The 21,176-nt window shown below is 41.7% G+C and overlaps 1 protein-coding gene across 1 annotated transcript; it reads right to left on the bottom strand.

Moving 5' to 3' along the window:
- Nucleotides 1–4,901: 4,901 nt before the first annotated feature.
- On the bottom strand, nucleotides 4,902–15,364 carry slc22a7a (solute carrier family 22 member 7a). Its single transcript, XM_085786738.1, has 9 exons — nucleotides 14,962–15,364; nucleotides 13,294–13,397; nucleotides 11,521–11,675; nucleotides 9,568–9,736; nucleotides 8,829–8,952; nucleotides 8,514–8,623; nucleotides 7,513–7,727; nucleotides 6,536–6,644; nucleotides 4,902–5,139 (listed from the first exon to the last, which is right to left on the bottom strand). Exons 1-9 carry the CDS (start codon nucleotides 15,325–15,327, stop codon nucleotides 4,902–4,904), a joined length of 1,590 nt encoding a protein of 529 aa, XP_085642864.1. The 5' UTR covers nucleotides 15,328–15,364.
- Between the last annotated feature and the right edge of the window lie 5,812 nt (nucleotides 15,365–21,176).

Genomic DNA, 21,176 nt, shown 5'->3' with positions numbered 1-21,176 from the left:
AGTCATAGCAGCAGTAGGTTTGTTACCTTTAATTGTCGGTGCAAGCTATTTTAGAACGGCGGAGCAGAGCCGTGAGCTGCTCAGAGCTACGCTACGGAGGCTCATGGGATTTCTTGGTTTCCCTCATCAAACTCATCAAATACACAATCCAACAACTCCACAACGCTCTGGTGGACAAGTTGTGACCTGCACATTCACCACGCTATGAGATAATAACACAACGTTACCAGACAGAGTTGTTTTAGAGGGAAATGCAGAGACTGCTTGATGAAAAACTGTCCCTGGAGGCATTTTGCATTAATTTACCTCTAAAACAACTCTGTCTGGTAACGTTGTGTTATTATCTCATAGCATTCTAAAAATAGCTTGCACTGACAATTAAAGGTAACAAACCTACGGCTATGACTATTGGGATTATGGCAATGGGCCGATTTGCCAAAATGTTGAACTATCCCTTTGACCAAATGAGACTTTTCATGTTACTAAGTTTTTGAAGTGGTTCAATAAAGGAAAAGGGAAATCTTGACACTTGATGGGACATAAAGTCTTGAGTTGAGACATTTCTATAAAAAATAACTGGACAGTTACAGTTACATTGCTGAAAAACAGAAGTAGAGTTTGGTGGAAAATACGTAAGAATCATTTTCTTGTTTTATAATTTAAGAGTTTAAAAAAGGGTGGGAAAATAACAACAACAATGACAAACACCTTGTTTCCAAAAACCTATGTATAGTATGTCCAGTTTTAACTTCAGTGTTACTTAAAATGACTAAAATATCCTGTTTGTATCTCCTCCTGCTCCAACCAACCAGATTCATACAAAGACAGACTTTATTCTCAGCCTCTTTTATCTCTGGTGGATCATTCAGATCAATAATAAAACCTGATGAGTTGTAGTTACGTCCTGTTTGTGTTCGACCTCTGACCGTGTGTGTCCATCCTCACTCAGCTCGACTTGTTAATCTCTGCAGGCAACTGTGATGTCACACGTTTCCTCACAATCACCTGCAGAGATGATCGGGTCCCAGCTGATCGCTCTGCTCTGGTGCTGATCGATAGCGCTCTGCCGCCCCCTGGTGGCTGCAGCAGCAGCTGTGGCTCAGTTTAATCTCAGCTGGCAACTGTGAGCAAAGCTGTTCAACGTCCTCACGGCGCCGACCGAGGTTTACCTGAACACAGCACGGTCACCATCCATGCAAGGATCGCTGCAGCCTCAAGGTGGTCGCCATGGAAACCAGGGATATGATAAATTAATCAGATTTTTTATCTTCTTTTTGTAACAGTTTCAGGTTTAAAAAATGATATTTACAACATTGAACTTTCCTGACACATTTTCAGTCATTTCTAAAGGTTTGAGACTTGTTGATTTGTTTGGTTCAAGAAGTCGAGTTTGTTTCTGTTTTATATGTGCATGAAAAACAAAACACTCCTTGACTTTGTTTTTTTTTTCACACTAAGGAGTTTTTTTGTTTTTTTTCGTTTTAACGTATTTTTAGACTTTAGATGTAACTTGTGTCGGTGTGTTGTTTAACATGTTGTGGGCACAAAGAGTCACACAGTCACATGTAACACATTCACTTTCAGGGTGAATACTTCAGAAGAATGAGTGGATGGATGGACAGGTGAGTGACTGTGTGGAGCCAGTCTGATGAGTCCAGAGTCCAGGTTCTAGAGTCCAGAATCCAGATTCCACAGTCAATGTGCTAGAAGTACAGGTTCTTGAGTCCAGGTTCTCGTCCAAAGTCCAGGTTCTCGAGTTCAGAGTCAAGTTTCGAGAGTTCAGAGTCGAGATTCCAGAGTCACTGTTCTAGAGTACACTGTCAAGGTTCTAGAGTCCAGGTTCTAGTCCAGAGTCCGGTTTTTTTAGGCCAGAGTTCAGGTTCCAGATTCCATAGTCACTGTTCTAGAGTACACTGTCAAGGTTCCTGTGGCCAGAGTCCAGATTCTAGTCGAGAGTCCAGTTTTTTGAGGCCAGAGTAATTTCAAGAGTCCAGATTCCAGAGTCAATATTCTAGAGTACACTGTCAAGGTTCCTGAGTCCTGATCCAGGTTCGAGAGTCAAGAGTCCAGATGTAATGGTGCGTTCCAGGCAGGTTTTTGAACCCATAAGTCACGACTTCATGTCACCAGTTACGGGTTTGTAGCATTCCAGGCAAGTTACGAGTTACAACTGGGAACTGGGAGTAGATCCATCTATAGTACGAGTTCACAGGTGGGAAGTTACAAGTTTGACTGTACGTTCCAACGGGTAACCATAGGAACAGGTCGGAAAAACACGAGTTACGGGTTGCCTGGAACGCACCATTAGTCCAGAGTCCAGTTCCTGGAGTCCAGAGTTCATGTTCTTGAGGCCAGAGTCGAGGTTTTAGAGTACAAGAGTCCATGAGTCAAGTTTTGGGAGTCCAGATTCCAGAGTCAATATTCTAGAGTAGCTACAGTGTCAAGGCTTCTGAGTCCAGATCCAGGTTTTATAGTCCATAGTCAAGGTTCTTGAGTCCAGAGTTCAGATTCCAGAGTCAATGTGCTAGTCCAGATCCAGGTTCTAGAGACCAGATCGAGGTTCTTGAGTCCAGAGTCCAGAGTCCAGGTTCTTGAATCCAGAGCTTTCTGATGTTGATGATACTGCATCAGGAACTGATTGGAGAACACTGAGAGGCCGTCGGTTCCTGATGCACTGCCTTCAGCATTGAAAGACACTCCACGCCGCGTAGACACGTGAAGGACACGGAGACCTCATCACCAAACCTGCTTCATTACAACCAACCAACCAATCATAGACAGGGATGTAACCAGAGGTGAAGATCCAGGTGCTTCACGTCCACAGGTTTGTCTGCTGACCTATGACATCATCGTCATCATCAGGTCTCGGTTTAATCTGTTCACTTCTTTAGTTTGTGACCAAACACCTGCAGAACTACAAACATTCCCATCAGCCCCTGCTACACTGATTGCTTACTGCTGATTAACTACATACATAGCTGCATAGGAAGTCATCCATACAGCTAGCCAGTAGAGCTGATATGAATGCATATCCTTTAACTTCATGAAGTGGCAATAAAGCTGAAATTTTTTTTTTTTTTAAAGAGTTGATGAACCAAATCAAACAATCTTGACATGAATGTTGCTAACATTGTTTTGCTGCTAAAATGTAACATGTTAGCTTTGAAATTCTGAACGCAACCACAGAAAACACACGTAAACACATGAAACACAACTGAAAACACCTCCAGTAACTCTTAAACACAAACATAATGCAGGCGCACAAAACACAACACAACGGGAGTGATTCCAGGTGATAGTCTCAGACCAGAAGGCTAAGCTAAGCTAACAGTACATTTTGACAAAAAATAAATGATGTGATATAGAGGTTATAATAAGTTACCATGTTCAAGTTTTTGTCCTTGTTGCGAGTTAATGCAGCTTATGTGTCGTCAGTTTGATATTTGATATGAAAAGTTTTCCTTTGTTTGTTTTATTAGCATTTAGCTGCACTTTAGTTTTCTTTTATCTTCAGTTTCTATGATTGTGTGATACAATAAAGTTTGCAGACAGAGCTCATTAAATTCTGTTTTTGTTTCTTTCTTTTTTCTAACATTATTTTGTGTTAAAATGCATGAACAAGAAACACAAGGGATAAAAAGTACACAAAATATTTTTATTTGAATATTCTTTATTTGATAATATAGCTACTGTGGGCCAGGTGACAGTAACACAGTTATCACATGAACTTATTCAGTCTGGTGATTGACAGCAGGTATAAAAGACAGTATTAATAAAACAGTATTTAATAAATCTTTAATGAGGTCTGGAGTAAGTCAGAAGCAGCCTCGACCACCAGGAGGAAACCTCCTCAGTTCTCCTGTGACGCTGTTGATGTAGTTGTTGTTGTTGTTGTGACTTCATGGTTCATCTTCAGCTCTCTGTGTCTGAACAAGAGAAAAATGAATGCAAATTATTTTCTCCACATCGAGGAGCGAAAGGTTCAGATGTCGTCAGAGCTTCACCACGGAAGTTTGAGGGTGGACGTTCATCAAAGTCCATTTCAGAAGCACAAAAGATTTTTAACGACCCGACACACATCCTCAACCCAGAGTTTGATGTGCTGTCCTCAGGTCGAAGGCTCAAAGTTCCAAAAAGAAGACTGAATAGATACAGGAACTCATTTATCCCTTCCACCATTAAGGCACTAAACAGTAATATGTAGCACTTTATTTCAGAACTGTAGGTTTTATTAATTTGACCGGTTTTACCATTTTTGTATGGTTTTATTGTTTTATTATTTCTATACGCAAACACTGTGAATGCAGCACTTTAGTTTATTTATGAACCGTTGGTTTTATTCTAGTGGTTTAGTTTTTCTTCGTATTGAACCACTGCGCACATAGCACTTTAACTTAAGAGCTGCTGGTTTGATCAGTTTTACGGATTTATTGATTTATTTGTATAGAGTGGAAACACACTTCACTGTTTTAAATGTGTGTTTTAATGTGGGAAAGTACTATTGCACGTCTGCCCGTCCTGGGTGAGGGATCCCTCCTCTGTTGCTCACCCTGAGGTTTCTCAGATTTTTCCCTGTTAAAAGGGTTTTCTATGGAGTTTTTCCTCAGTCGATGTGAGGGTCTAAGAACAGAGGATGTTGTTACAATGCCATGTAAAGCCCTTTGAGACAACCTGTTTGTAAAAAACGGGCTATACAAATAAAATGGCCTTGCCTTGCCATGCCTTTGTATGAATGTCTCGTATGTATTGTTTTGTGTATGCAGTGGCTCAGAGCCCAAAACAAATTTCCATAATCCAAATTTCCCAAATCCAATCCAATCCAAACCAAAACAGTTCTCGCCGTCCCAACCCTCAACGTCTTTGTACTTCATGTGATTCGTTACACCGAGGGTTGACACGTTTTATTCAGGAGTAGTCGTTTTGGCTACAGACCTTCCCTCCTCCACGTCGAAGATGTTTTCTGGCAGACGGACGTTGAGCGTCTCCGGCAGCAGGAAGACGAGGATCCCGCTGACGACCCCGGTCCCAGCGAAGATCAGCGGCGGCAGCAGGAGCCAGGCGTCCTCCAGCAGCATGACCACCGGAGCCAGGGCGCTGCCGATCCGACAGAGGCAGGAGGTGTAGCCCAGACCGCACTGCCTACAACAACAGCAACAACAACATCAACTCGTCCTCTGAGACTGAGAGCGCCACCTTTTGTCTCGTCACCGTCCTGGGGCCTGAACCACAAAGCAGGTTCAACATACTCAGGGTATCTTCCAGTTACCCGGCTTCACTTAAATGGACAATCGCGATCGCGCTAAATAGGGTTGTTCGGTATACCGGTACTAGATTGGTACCAGGGTACTGACGCATTTAAAACGTTTTTACCGCGCACCAATGCTCTCTCTGTCTCTCTGTCTCTCTGTGTGAGTGAGTGAACACAGCGAAGGAGCGCTACGCGGAGATGAATTAACGGAACGATATTGCGTTGATGGGGAGAAAAAAAAAAGCAGAATCAATTTGGTCTACGTATGGGAAACAATAGGTGTGTGTGTTTGAGTAAAATGAACGTTTGTGTTTCATTCTATAAACTACTGATAACAATTTCTCCCAAAAATTACAACTGGTCAAAATAACAAATAAAGATGCAGTGTTTTCAGACCTCAAATAATGAAAAGAAAACAAGTTGATATTAATTTTTAAACGGACCACTAATGTTTTAATTTAGGAAGAGTTCAGATTAATATCGATGGAAATTTAATCCTGCAGCAGCAGTGACTGTTTACTGATTTACTGATTATTTATGCATATGTTATAGTTCTCAGATTTTCTATTAAAATAAAGCCAATAATGACATTTTTTGTGTTCTCTTTTTATTTGGAAAAGTACCGAAAAGTATCGAAAAGTATCGAAAAACATGTTGGTACTGATACCGGTACCAAAATGTTGGTATCGTGACAACACTAGCGCTAAGCGGTCACACGACGGTGGTTATCAACTCGGTAAGTCAACCCAGGGTTTACCAGAGCGCGTTCACATGAAACGGGCAGAGTTTGCAGCATCTGACCAATCACAGACATGGACACGTCTGACAGAGAGTTTCACTAACGAGGAGCAGACAGTAATTCTGCAGCAACATGAAGAACTGAACTATCAAATCCAGACAGAAAGAAACACAGTCGCTGCAGCAAAGAGCAGGAAGTGCTGCAGAGAATTACTGCCTGTGAAAATGTCTAAATTCATTAGATTCAAACTTAATAAAAATCACTGCTCCATCATTATGGGATGGCTGTAACGGGAAATCCCCTTTGTGTAGCCTATTCCTCTAATCTTGGCCTGGTGCTCACATGTAATTTTGTGGTGTGTATGTGATGCAGAGATTTAGGTGTGTGAATATTGTACATGTGTCAAAAAAAACAACGATCCTCTGAAGGGACCCCTGGTATTTTTTGTTTTTAGATGAACACCTCTAAAAGAGATACGTTTGATATCTATCTCTATCGATCTCTCTCTCTCTACATATCTCTACATATCTTCGTGGATGTGGTTTTACCTGAGGATGGTTGGGTAGAGCTCTGCTGAGTAGAGGAAGGCGGTGGTGAACGCAGCCTCAGAGAAACCCTTCGCCACCACAGCGATGCAGGTACGAAGCACAGAGTAGTCTGGAGGAGAAACACGTGAAACCAGTTACATCTCGTTTACTGTGCATCTCTGTGTGTGTATGAGAGAGAGAGAGCAGGAAGTGATGTCACATAAAGCAGGGGTTCTCAACTAGTCATGGTCATTAAGTCGCGACCCACTTTTATAGAATTCAAACCAAGATTTTTTTTTTTTTTAAGCCTTTAAAAACTCATTTTGCTCTTTATTGAGGAAAGTGCATTTCAGAGCAAATGAATGAAATTGAGGAGGACCATGACATCTGCATGTACGTGTAGCCGATGTCATATCTGGCCCTCTGCGCTGTGTTTCTCACAGCCTGCCCTAGGTGGGGTTCGATCCCACGACCTCCCGCACCGGAGGCGACAATGCTAACCTCTTCGCCAAGGGGTTGACAACCACTTGACAGATTGGTTAGCACGTCTTTTATGGGTGGAGTGAGCGCACATCCGCTACATACGGAAGTGAATAAAAAAAATATCAAACTGCACAAAATGGCGACCAACAAAATTATATATTTGACTTCTAATGCATCTCTGCATTCAGAGCATGTTCACAAAAGTGAATAAATATCAAATTGCACAAAATAAAGACCCACATAACAAAACAAGATTCACTGCATTCAGGCCACATTAATAAGAAACTGATTTGCATTCAGAGCAAATAATAAGAAACTGAGGAGGACCATTACAACTGCATGTGTTCACGTGATGCGTCCCTTTCAATATAAGTTATTTTTCAAAATAAAAGACATGTCCAACATCAGATGTGCATTAAATATTATTTACTTTTTTGACCAGCTGTCCGCGACCCATCCAGAACGGGTCCGCAACCCACTTTTGGGTCCCGACCCACCAGTTGAGAACCACTGACCTAAAGGTATGGCCGTGTTTATTCCAATCAGGGCTCCGGTCGTGATCAGGAACCAGGCCTGTCCGTTCCTCCGGCCGATCCAGTCCAGGACGAAGAAGGTGAGGATCTTGGCGGGAACTTCAATGGCGCCGTAGATGAACTGCGTGAGGTAGATGCTGACGCCAAAACCTGAGATCCTGAAGCTGATCCCGTAGTAGATGAAGGCAACAGCAAACCTGCAGATCAGAGTAAGACAGTCGGCACACCGCAGCATTTTCAACAACGAAGTATTTGTACTTTGTTACTTGCCACCTCTGCACGTTGTTGAAAACGCTGCTGTGTGCCGACTGTCTTAAAGTACAAATACTTCGTTACTTAAGTAGATTTTTCAGGTATCTGTACTTTACTTGAGTATTTATTTTTCTGACGACTTTTTACTTTTACTCCCTACATTGATGCGCAAAAATATGTTCTTTGTACTCCTTACATTGTAAAAACAGGCTAGTTACTCGGAGGAGGGGGGGGGGGACCAAGTTACCAACTTGTACTGTAGCAGCGACATGGAGGCATCTTGCATGGAGGAAGGAAGCGATGGTGGTCGGACTATCCAACGGGGGAGGAGGGGGGGGGGGGGGGACACTGTACAATCAGCGCAATATAGCGCATTTACCGTTTATTTTGTGAGGTCTGTGGCGGCCCAAACGTTAATTAATGGGAAACACTGCCTCTGGTCTGTTCAATCTTGATTCTGTCTTAACTTTTTTTGTCTAACAAAATTATCAAATGATGTAGGTTTCATTGATGGCAAAAATTGATTTTTACTTTTTACTTTTTCTTTGACAGGACATTTCAGAGCCTGTACTTTCTTACTTTTACTTGAGTAAAGGAGTTGAATCAGTACTTCTACTTTTACCAGAGTATTTTTTTACACATGTATCTGTACTTCTACTTAAGTACAGAATATGAGTACTTTTGCCACCTCTGACAACGGAATGATGATGATGATGATGATGACGACGTACCAGAATAAACCGGAGCAGAGCGTGATCTTCCTCAGCTGAGGGGTTTTCACCAGATCCAGGTACGAGTGTTTCCTCTCAGCCACTTCAGACACCGTCACCTTCCCCAGAGACTGAAACAGTCACATCAACGACAACGACGTTCGCATTTCACCTGTTGCACGATGTTTATAACATTTATACGTTTTCATATTTAGATTTGAAGCTTTTAGATCTGATAGGAGGAATAAGAAGTTCTGGCTCCACACAGGCTCCTCCTCTTTGACCATTTTTGGATTAGTTAGGAGGCGTGGCCACTGATGTTAGTGTCAGCTTTACCTCGACGTCCATTTTGGACGTGTCCTCCTCCTTCTTGTTCATCTTTGCACATTGAACCAGATACTTCTGAGCTTCCTCCACGTTGCCGTTGGCCAGCAGCCAGCGGGCCGACTCCGGCACCCACCTGAACACACAAAGGAGGAAACCGGTGCTTAACAACATACACACCCAAAGATGTTAAAGGGATAGTTCAACATTTTGGCAATCCCTATAGTCATAGCAGTAGGTTCGTTACCTTTAATTGTCGGTGCAAGCTATTTTTAGAACGGCGGAGCAGAGCCGCAAGCTGCTCAGAGCAACGCTACAGAGGCTCATGGGATTTCTTGGTTTCCCTCATCAAACTCATCAAATACACAATCCAACAACTCCAAAACGCTCTGGTGGACAAGTTGTGACCTGCACATTCACCACGCTATGAGATAATAACACAACGTTATGAGACAGAGTTGTTTTAGAGGGAAATACAGAGAGTGTTTGCTGAAAATCTGTCCCTGAAGGCAAAGCGCATCAGCGGTTTTGCATGAATTTCCCTCTAAAACAACTCTGTCTGGTCCCCAATCCCATGAGCCTCCATAGCGTAGCTCTGAGCAGCTCACGGCTCTGCTCCGCCGTTCTAAAAATAGCTTGCACCGACAATTAAAGGTAATGAACCTACTGCTATGACTATAGCGATTATGGTAATGGGCAAATCTGCCAAAATGTCCTTTTAAACCGACCCCCCCTCCCACATCCACCTTACCACCAGGAGATGATGGCGGCGATGCAGGGCGCCGTCACCGCCAGCGTCAGGTGTCTCCAGTCTCGTATGAAGTAGGCCAACAGAGCCAGCAGCATGTTCCCCACGCTCCAGGACAAACTCATGACGGTGCCGGTGAAGGTCCGGTGCTTCACATCCGTCCACTCGATACCTGAGCAGGAAGACGACACCAGAGCTGTGTCTCAATTTGAATACTTCCATGAGTACACTGTCATGTAGTATACTACGTGCACTATGTACTTAACGTAACGGGTATAGCCACAGTCATGAGGTACCAGTGAGGAGAAGTGACGACGTGTAGCGGTTAGCGGTACTGAAGTTAAACTCACTCGCCCCATAAAAGACGTGCAAACCCAGTTGCCAAGTGGTCATTGACCTCTTGGCAAAACGGTTAACATCGTTGGAGACCTGGATTCAAAACCCACTCCGGGCAGGCCAGACAACATTGTTCACACTTACTTATGTAGTGCGCAAATTTTGACGATTAGTGTTGTCTCAAATCGAATACTGTTGTTGTGCACTTCCTGGAACTAACGATCCCAATGGATGGCAATGTTTTCTTTTTTCTGACTGCTTTTATCGCCCGTCAACACATCTACCGGCTTGTTTTGTTAGTTATTTCAATTAGCGATAATGAATGCCTTACTTTTCCTTTTGTTTTCTTTTTTATCTTTTCTTTTTTTTTTTTTTTGCTTGTGTGCACTACCTGTTTAATACGAGGTGGAGATTACGGTGCCGAAAACATTGGCCGACCAGTATGCTGATTTACATATTATACTCCGCTACGTAGCTAAGACAGCGATCGTTCCACACTCAACTTTTGGAGGGGATGTTTGAGTGAAACCAGGTTCTTACAGTACACTGCATTTTGACATACTTGTGAATTGAGACGCACTTACATACTCAAAATACTTAGTTTAAGTCTGGAAGTATTTGAATTGAGACACAGCACAGGTCTATGATATGATACGATACAATATGATACGATAAGATAAAATTTATTGTCCCGCTCAGGGAAATTTGTCTTGGACTCTGTAGCTGCGCCATAAATGCCTTGATGGCCACAATGACAAAAAACAATACAACCTCAGCCATACCAACCCAAACACAAAACATAACAGCATTGCACATATCCCATAACATAACACGTATTGCACATATCCCATAACATAACACGTATTGCACATATCCCATAACATAACACATATTGCACACATCCCATAACATAACACGTACTGCACATATCCCATAACGTAACACATATTGCACACATCCCAAAAGCAAACTGAAGACCTACCATTTTAGCCTTGCTTTTAACTGATTCTTACTATTCTAATTATTCTAAAACATTCTTTTAATCTAATTTAATTTATTTTCTTATTTATTTCTTTATTATTATTATCTTTTTTATTCTATTTTCTTTCTATTTTATCCTACTACACCTGTCTATTTTACTTCATTTTATCTAGTGTCTCTCTCATCTTCTCATTCTATCTATTTTACTTCATTTTATCTAGTGTCTTTCTCATCTTCTCATTTTTATTTATCTTACTTCATTTTATCTAGTGTTTTCCCCACTGCAAATGATTGAGTGTAAGATAGCGTTTCCTCGATAAAATCCAATGTTCTAAAATTATTATGTGAATGTGTATGTGTTAGGGAATGTATGTGTGTCTCCCAACATGTGTTCCCTATGTCTCCCAATATGTGTTCCCTATATTGCTTGTTTTTAACATGTGAAGCACTTTGAGCTGCCATGGGCATGAAAAGTGCTATAAAAATAAAGTCTGATTGATTGATTGATTGATTGATTGATTGATAACACGTATTGCACACATCCCATGACATAGCACATATGACACATCTCAGGTTCACCCCATGAACATCAACTTGATCTAAACCGTCCTATAACACTCAACCATGTTCAGTTCTTACCGAGGACGACGCCGATGATGGACAACCCGCTGAGCGCCGCGCCGCAGAGCGCCCTGGAGACGGCGAACATGACGTAGGAGGTGGAGAAGGCCGTGGTGAATCCCAGCGTGGTGGCGCTGATCAAAGCCACCAGGAGCATCGACTTACGGCCGAACCTGTCGCACAGACAAGCAGCACACGTCAGTCCAGTCGTTCTCCAACTAACTCACATGATCTTCATCTGCACCTGGAGCTTCGAGTTTCAAAGTCGTTTGTGCAGAAGAAACAGCGTCTGTCGCTGATGGAGATAATGTGATAGGATCAAAGTCTGCAGCACACAACAGCAGTCAAGTCATATTACATTGATGTCCTTGTTTCAAAAAAAGTAATTGATGCCGACTCGGGATGTAAACACGAGGTTGGGGGCGTTTGAGTGACAGGTTGTTAGAAATAAAAATTATCTCATTTATCCGTCTGAGGTCGTCTGGAGCCAAAATGAAACCAAGCGCTGTGTGTGTGCAGAGATACAATCTTGTACAGACAGTATTCTGTGTTTTATCAATTGACTCATTAAGCTACTGATATTTTGGGCTCATTTAATATAGAGACACATTGGGTCTTGTTGTCACCATGGACACACACACGCACACGTTCCTATCAGCATCAGCTGACTATGACCAAATAAAGTACAGTGACCATTCTTCAGCGTTGTTGTTGCTCAGAAAGCACCTGTGACGAGAAATGTGTTTGGATGCATCAGTTTTCACAAACAGTAAATAAAGCTGGCAGTCACCTCTGTGACTCCGCCCACAGGCTTCTGTCTGACTCCGCCCCCTAACTCCCAGCTGATCCACACATGCTCAGAGAAGTGGATTTGAGTTTGTGGGGAGCATTCACTCATCCACCAGGCCACGTCCCCAGTCCTCCACACCTTTAGTCCTTAGTTAAGAGTAATCTACGGTGGCCCTGACAACTCAACTCACTGCAACTTGGAAAAAACACATTTCTGAAAATAATTTTACCTGCAATATATATATTTTATCCACCTTTTTTTGTCATTTCCTAGTATTTATTATGTCTTGATTGATTGAAATGCACTTTTATGGAGGGTTATTTTAATCTCATTGCAAGCTCATGACAAATAAACATTGAATCTTGAATCTTAAGGAGAGGAACTGCAGCCACTGGTTTTAAAGGGATAGTTCAACATTTTGGCAATTGGCCCATTGCCATAATCCCTATAGTCATAGCAGTAGGTTCGTTACCTTTAATTGTCGGTGCAAGCTAAATTTAGAATGGTGGAGCAGAGCGGCGAGCTGCTCAGAGCTACGCTATGGAGGCTAATGGGATTTCTTGGTTTTCCCTCATCAAACTCATCAAACACGCTCTGGTGGACAAGTTGTGACCTACACATTCACCACGCTATGAGATAATAACAGAATGTTACCAGACAGAGTTGTTTTAGAGGTAAATTCATGTAAAACCACTGATGCGCGTTGCCTTCAGGGACAGTTACAGTTTTTCATCAAGCAGTCTCTGCATTTCCCTCTAAAACAACTCTGTCTGGTAACGTTCTGTTATTATCTGCACCAAGAATTAAAGGTAATGAACCTACTGCTATGACTATAGGGATTATGGCAATGGGCCAATTTGCTAAAATGTTGAACTATCCCTTTAATTTTTAAAACTTTTTATACTTAAAGTTTATTTTGCTGTTAAAAATGCAAAAGCACTTTTATTTTATAACGGAGCAGTTTCATGTTGCTAATGCTAGCCTAATCGTGAAGAACTCACCTGTCGGAGAGCTGTCCGAACAGGACGGCGCCGCACGTCACCCCGAGGAAGAAGTACGTGGCCAGAGCCTGATTCAGCTGTTTGTCGTCACACACCAGATCCCACTGCACAGACACACACAGACACACACAGGTTCTTCTCTTTACACTGGCTGCATCCCACCAATCCCGTCTGTGATGTCATCCAGGATCTGCAACACACACCTTATCAACGACGGAACTGAAACTTTGTGAATTTGAGTTCATCACCTCCTTTAAATGTTTTATTTTTAAAGTTTATTAAACCATAAAATAATTAAACACTTCATTGACATCACTCGTCTTCCGTAGATCACACTCACTGTCACTGACTGAGTGATGCTGTTCCACGAACAACGAGGTTATTGGTCATGTTACACCATCACAGAGGTTATTGGTAATAATAACTCATATTTCAGGGTAAATATTTGATAATATAAAACTCAGTGATCAGTGTATTAGGAACACCTGGTCACCTGTTTATTTACACAATTATCCAGTCAAAGTCGTGAGATGAGCATATTGGAGATGTCCAGAACAGGCCACCGTACAGAGGATTTCATCTAGTTTGAAGAAATTCAATCTTTTCTTTCATCTGTTTCCAGGGGATGTTTCCTTTCTTTTTCTTTACAGTTTAATTTTACAACATATAACAAAGAAATTACATACACACACACACAACACAAAACAAAGGCATTCACCAGGAATTACAGACAACTAAATTTTCACTTTACTTCCCCAAGGGGGTTTACTCTCTGCCTACAAACTAAAATTCAAATTCATTCATATTCATATACTGGCTGTATGACTGTAATGATACAGTCATTCTCAAAGTGCATTCCTCTATCAGAAGTATTTTTTAATGAGTATCGAAGGTCCATCTAGACCGTCTCTATACAGGTTCTATAGTACTGAGGCTGCACGTTCCATCATTATTCATTCTATAAAGTCTTTTAGCCAGTTGATAAGACAAAAACAATTGGGTCTCTGTACCTTCCAATTCATCAATATAATCCTCTTCACAGAGAGCAATGCAAGTCTTATTAGTCGCTGCATTGCACCAGATCCCACACCATGAACTTACACCTCAGGGCCCATTGTTACACCATCCTCAACAATCACATGTGAACAGTCCCTCTTAAAAGGGGATGTTCCTGATAAAAAACAAAACTTTCTTTCTACACTGCAAAAACTCAAAATCTTACCACGAATATTTATCTTATTTCTAGTCAAAATGTCATTTCTAGTCAAAACATATCTAATTCTACTTAAAATTTGACTCATCACATTTAAAAAGTAGCTTGTTTTTAGACACTTTTTACTTCTTTCAAGCATATTTTCACTTGGAATAAGTAGAAAAATCTGATAGTGGAGCAAGTTTTTCTTTCTAATTACAAGCTCAAAAAACTTGCTTTCACTGGCAGATTTCAAGTGAAAATACATTTGAAAAAAATTAAAATGATCTAAAAACAAGTTAATTTTTAGGTGACGAGTCTTATTTTAAGTGAAAAGAGTTTAGTTTTGACTAGAAATTAGACATTTTGACAAGAAATAAGACAAATACTCTTGGAAAGATTTTGAGTTTTTGCAGTGTAAAAGTATCTTCAGTAATTACAAATGTGCAAACACATCAATTAATTGTCATTCTTACCTCGGTAGCCGTTGTGGAGCTGAACTGTGATTGGTCGTAGATCCAGCCGTGAGGACAAGGTGTCGTCCTGTTCCCCTGTCGGAGGTCAGAGGTCAGCTGCTGTTGGTCGTAGACTCTGCAGGAGCTGAGGGAGCCGTCGTCCTGACGGGGGATCCTGAGGGCCAGCAGCACCTCGGGTTGGGCCCCTCCACCGCCACCGTTCTCCGGGCTCCCGAGGGCACAGCGGTGAGCAGGGGTGGCTGAGACGAAGTTGTGCAGGAGGAAGTGGAGGGGGAGGATGGCGCGGGGGAGGCAGAGGATGGACAGCAGCAGGAACTGGAACCTGGAGAAGCCGCCGACCTCGTCCAGGACGTCCTCAAACCTCATGGTGACGACGAGACCAGAAGAGACCAGAGACTGAGACTGAGACTGAGAGACGGCGTCCACTGGACTGAGTCTGTCTCTGTCTGCAGCTCCTCACTGAGGGAAGGGGAGGGGCTTAGGTGTGTGTGTGTGTGTGTGTGTGTAGGAGGACTAATACTTTCTTTGTATGAGGGGCCGTACAAGCCATAATTCATTCTTTCACTCTCACATACATACATTCTCCTTACACATACATATATTTTCACTCACACATACATACATTCTCCTTACACATACATATATTTTCACTCTCATATTTATACATTTTCATACTAGAAGTATGTATGTATGTGAGAGTGAGAATATATGTATGTGAAAGGAGAATGTATGTATGTGTGAGTGAGAATATGTGAAAGGAGAATGTATGTATGTGTGAGTGAGAATATATGTATGTGAAAGGAGAATGTATGTATGTGTGAGTGAAAGTATAGTGGAAATGGAAGGAGTATAGTGGAAACGGAAAGCAGCATTTATCGTCTACATACTCCGGTACAGTAGGTGGCGGTATACACCTAATAAGTAATGGTTGCAACCCGAAGGGGAGAAGAAGGTAATTTATCCCTCAGTGATAGGCTCTGTGCAGAGCGATAGATATAACAAGTTTAATCATAAAATCGGCTCTAAAGGCGCCGCTGTTTCACTATTTAACTCATTTTCAGCTGCGTCACCTTTACTTTGAAAGTCCAGAGCTGGATCAGAGCGGAGCGTTTGTACGGAGGGAGAGATCAGCTGATCCGCTGCTGTTGACTTTCTTTTGAGTGAAGCTAGGATAGATAAGACAGCAGCTGAAGATTTATTCAATAAACTAGAGCAATAACAACTGTCATTTTAAATTGTGTTTTATAGGCTATTGTTTTCAAATAGCCTATTTCACTGATCGCAAGAAGTAGGCTAGTGGCCAGGCTGGATGTGCGTATGGAAACAGTGGATTTTTTAGGTGCTGTGGCTACAAGCATTGTCTCTGTAGGAGACAACAAGACCTTTGTAAATGTGAACACAGTGTGGACCTATTCAAGACTTGCGTTTGGGCAACACATAACAGGCAAAATTTTAATTTAATTTATTCATGGCCACATTAAGTGAAACCATCTGATTATCCATGTCCTGCTGCGAGCGGACAACTTTCAGTGTGACCCTGACTGTATATAAAAGTAAAATATATTTAAGCAATATCACACGAGAGGGAGTGCTGTTGTACTGTATATCAGCACGGCTGTGATTCGGTCGTAGGCACGAGGCCGCAGGCCGAGTGCCGCAGATAATCACACCGTGCTGATACAGTACAACAGCACTCCCTCTCGTGTGATATTGCTTTTATACAACAGTGCTACTAGCGCATTTTTAGAACAGTAATAAACTACAAGAGATTATGATTTGTTTGTTTATTTAATCATTTATTTGGCTCCGCTAACAGAAATAGTTCTGCAACTGGAAGGGAGACAAGGCTGTTGCCAGGCAACACATAAACATTTCATACTAGCTTGCTACTAGCTACTAGGTTTTCCACCGAGCTGCTTCCAGTGCTGGTTCTGGTTCTGAGCCCGTGTCTGATTAGCAGCGGAGCAACAGGACCAGCGTGAAGACAGACAGAGACGTTATCGATACCGTATTACATTTGTTTATCATCTATGTAATCAATATAAACACAGTTGAAGCTAAGTAGCTGAGCTACGTGGCTAACAACAGCTAACGCTAATATCAAACACATCGCCGTCAAAACGTAGTTGCTCCCGCGGCGATTTTTTCCCAGACGTGTTTAGTAGAGATTTATCGCCAATTAGACGGACCAGGTCAGGTCCAGGTTTTAATGTTCAGGTCCGTTTATAACTGTAGTAGCAGCAGAGAGATGGGGCAGCTCCTGTATGGGGAGCCTGGCTCTGACTTAGCTCCTGTCCAGCTGAACAGCGGAGTGATTATGTCTGTGAAAAGTCCCAGTGCTGTTATACTGTATATCAGCACTATGGAATGTCTCGTTGTCCAATCAAATTGCTCGGTTGGGACCGGTCGGAACTAACTGTTGTATAAAGATTATTATATAATGAGCTCCTGACGCTCAGCTCAACGGGTGAGGAGAACAACTGTAGGCGGAGAAAGTCAACAGCAGTGGATCAGCTGATCTCTCCCTCCGTACAAACGCTCCGCTCTGATCCAGCTCTGGACTTTCAAAGTAAAGGTGACGCAGCTGAAAATGAATTAAATGGTGAAACAGCAGCCTTTAGAGCCGATTTTATGATTAAACTCTAAATTACCTTCTTCTCCCTCTTCCTTCGGGTTGCAACCATTACTTATTAGGTGTATACCGCCACCTACTGTACCGGAGTATGTAGACGATAAATGCTGCCTTCCGTTTCCACTATACTTTCACTCACACATAGGCCTACATACATTCTCCTTTCACATACATATATTCTCACTCTCACATACATACATACTTTTAGTATGAAAATGTATAAATATGAGAGTGAAAATATATGTATGTGTGAGTGAAAATATATGTATGTGTATGTGTAAGGAGAATGTATGTATGTGTGAGTGAAAATACATGTATGTGTAAGGAGAATGTATGTATGTGAGAGTGAAAATATATCTATGTGAAAGGAGAATGTATGTGTGTGAGAGTGAAAATATATGCATGTGTAAGGAGAATGTATGTATGTGTATGAGAGTGAAAATATATGTATGTGTAAGGAGAATGTATGAATGTGTAAGGAGAATGTATGTATGTGTGAGTGAAAATGTATGTATGTGTAAGGAGAATGTATGTATGTGTGAGTGAAAATATATGTATGTGTAAAGAGAATGTATGTATGTGTGAAGAGAATGTATGTATGTGTGAGTGAAAGAATGAATTATGGCTTGTACGGCCCCTCATATCTTTGAACAAAACACTTACTGATGTTTATGTACACTGCAGATTTACACATTTACACAATAGTGTCTGTAGGAAAACAGAAAAAACCTAAAAGCAAGCAGCAAAGTAAACAACAAACAACAAAAACTATTTAAAACCCAATAAAACAAATTCATCTCATCAATCTTGGCCTTAAAGGAATAGTTCCCTCAGGAAAATCCATAATTTCCCCGAGGGAACCCTCCCCAAGGGATTAATAAAGTACGATCTATGTATCTCTCTATCTTGTTCACCAAAAAAAGAAATTCAGTCATTAGTGACTCCTCATGCTGATGAATACTCTGGAGTAGTTTTTTATTCCTTAAAGTGCATCTGGAGACCTGGGAGGCCGGTTCCTAGTCCAGCCAAAACTTTATATGAGAGTCAATAGGGCCCGACACAAAACGTCCATAAAACTACACAAAAAACCATTTAATATTCCTCTACACTGCTTATTATTAACATATTTCAAGGTTTTAGTGTAGTTTTATGGACGTTTTCTTGTTGGGCATGATGCACGTGTGAATCGTGTGAACGCAAGAGGGCGCCCCAGGCAAATTCAATACAGGACTGTTTAGGCTGTAAAAATGTCCTAAATGAGGTAGTTTCCAGTAAACTCTGGACTATCTCCCTTCAGGACACTCGGATTGCAGCGGACGAGCAGTGTGGAGGAATATTAAATGGTTGTTGTGTAGTTTTATGGACGTTTTTGTGTCTGGCCCTATTACTCTCATATAAAGTTTTGGTTGGACTACGAACCAGCCCCCCGGGTGTGAGTGTGTTATATCAACGAGGGTCCTCACTCTGAACATGAACATGAAGGTGTGTGTGTGTGTGTGTGTGTGTGTGCAGCGCAGGTATTACTGGTGTTTTGGGGACGGGTCCTCATAATATGAATCAGTGGACATCGACCTGTTTCCTTGACCAGAGAGAACAACTGTGAACCTCTCAGAGCGGTGAAAGAAGTCCGACTTAAGAGTGTTGATTGATTTATTTAGATACATTTTCTATTGTTGCTTCGTCTTCTCATAACTATTGGTCACATAAATATTGCAGCTTTGTTTATGAGCCGTGAACATGGTGATTTATAGTTTGAACAGAAGTAGAAGAAGTTGACTTGGTCAGAGTTTTCCATAAGCAGCAGCTGTTACATACTGTGTTGCATGGATCATTGTGACTGAGGTCGTTCTCACCTGACCTGCAGCAGAACGAATGGATTCTTCTCAGAGATCAAACAGCCAATCAGCTTCTGAGGAGCAACGCTGAGTCATGGTGATGAGTTTCCCTTCCTAACTAGTTTGATCCTCAGCTGACTGATGATGATGTTGCTGTTGGTGGTGGTGGTGTTTTTCTGGAAACATCTGGAACAGTTATCAGCTATTGATTCTATAACGCAGGAAAAGTGGGAATTGTAAAAAGAGTTTGTAATTAAACAATTAAACATCAATAAATCGATACATTTGAAATTGACTCACATAAGCAACATTATGAGTCTCATCATTAATTGACTGGATTCTCTTTTTAAAGACTCCATAATGGAACAATTAATCCATCAATAGATATAAACATTTAAAAAAAAAAAAAACTGACTCACATAAACTAAATAATGAGTGTTATTAATAATTAATTGGTTTCCTTTTTTTTTTTTTTTTTAAGAATTTATAATTGAACAAGTGGTCATCAATGAATACCTAAGATTAAAAAATCAATTGACAAAAACAGCTTGTAACCAACTTTAAAGAAAACATTTATCAAGACATAAATTGATTGATGAGACAGGATCTAACAGGTGTTAATTTACAGAAAACACACTTCTCCATAGTATAATGTAAATGTGTTGGTGACTGAGTGATGACGTTCCACCATTGGTCAGTGTGAGTCACATCAAGATATGATGCAGGTTATGAGACTTTATATGCATCCATCCGAAGGGCTTCACTAAACTGTGTGAAATTATTCATTATTGCTGTGAAACTCGAGGCCGCAGAGTTCACACACACAGGAACAGATTGCAGAGCTTCAACAAAAACATGTATTTCACATCTACATTCTAGGCCAGCAGGGATCAAAGCTTACACAGTGATCGCCTCTTGGTTTTGAGGAAATTGAATTGAACATTTCACATCAAAGTAATCTTGTGAATCTTCCAACCATCAATGTTTTATTACGTTAGTGTAACTGCTATGCGATCGATGAAAGCTCAGTGGAGCCGACCCAACGTCCTGGTCCTGGTTCTGGTCCTGGTCCTCATTTCGATTCCCTGCAGCAGAACCAGCACTAGTACCGGTACCATAAAGTGACATCACACATACCCCTTTTCCACCGAGCTGGTTCTGGTGCTGGTTCGGAGCCAGTTCCTGCTTAGCACCGGTTCTTTGCTTTTCCACTGCCTAAGCACCGGTTCTTGGTTCTTAGAACTGGTTCCAGACCAGCACCAACTTCTTGCTGGGCCAGAGCTAAGAACCGGTTCTTCCAGGGGCTGGCAGCGGGTTACCTTAGCAACAAGACCAGTGCTAAGATATACAGACACGTTATTGCTACGTATTAAGTTTGTTTATCGATGTAAACACAGTTGAACTAACTAGCTGAGCTACAAGCAGTGGCTAACAGCAGCTAACGCTCAGATCAAAACATATCGCCGTCAAAACGTAGTTGCCGGTTGCGGCGATTACGGTGAAGACGGCTGCTTTTTCCTTCTTTTTTTTCAGCCGGGTTTAGTGTTATCGTTAATTAAAAGCCTAGTCTGTGCTTCCACGTCGGGTCCAGTGTTCAACACCCGCAGGTCAGACCAGGTTTTAATTTTCAGGTCCGTTTATAACTGTAGCAGGCAGCAAAGACAGGAGCAGCTCCTGGATGGGGAGTGCGGCTCTGACTTGGCTCCTGATCAGTGGAAAAGCAAAGTGGTTCTTTGGAGGCACCAGAG

The sequence above is a fragment of the Trachurus japonicus genome, chromosome 1 (genome assembly GCF_045865225.1).
Source record: "Trachurus japonicus isolate A0001 chromosome 1, Traja_1.0".
NCBI classification, from domain to species: domain Eukaryota; kingdom Metazoa; phylum Chordata; class Actinopteri; order Carangiformes; family Carangidae; genus Trachurus; species Trachurus japonicus.
The sequence above is the reverse complement of the archived record's forward strand: the minus strand, read 5'-3'. Positions and strand labels throughout refer to the sequence as shown.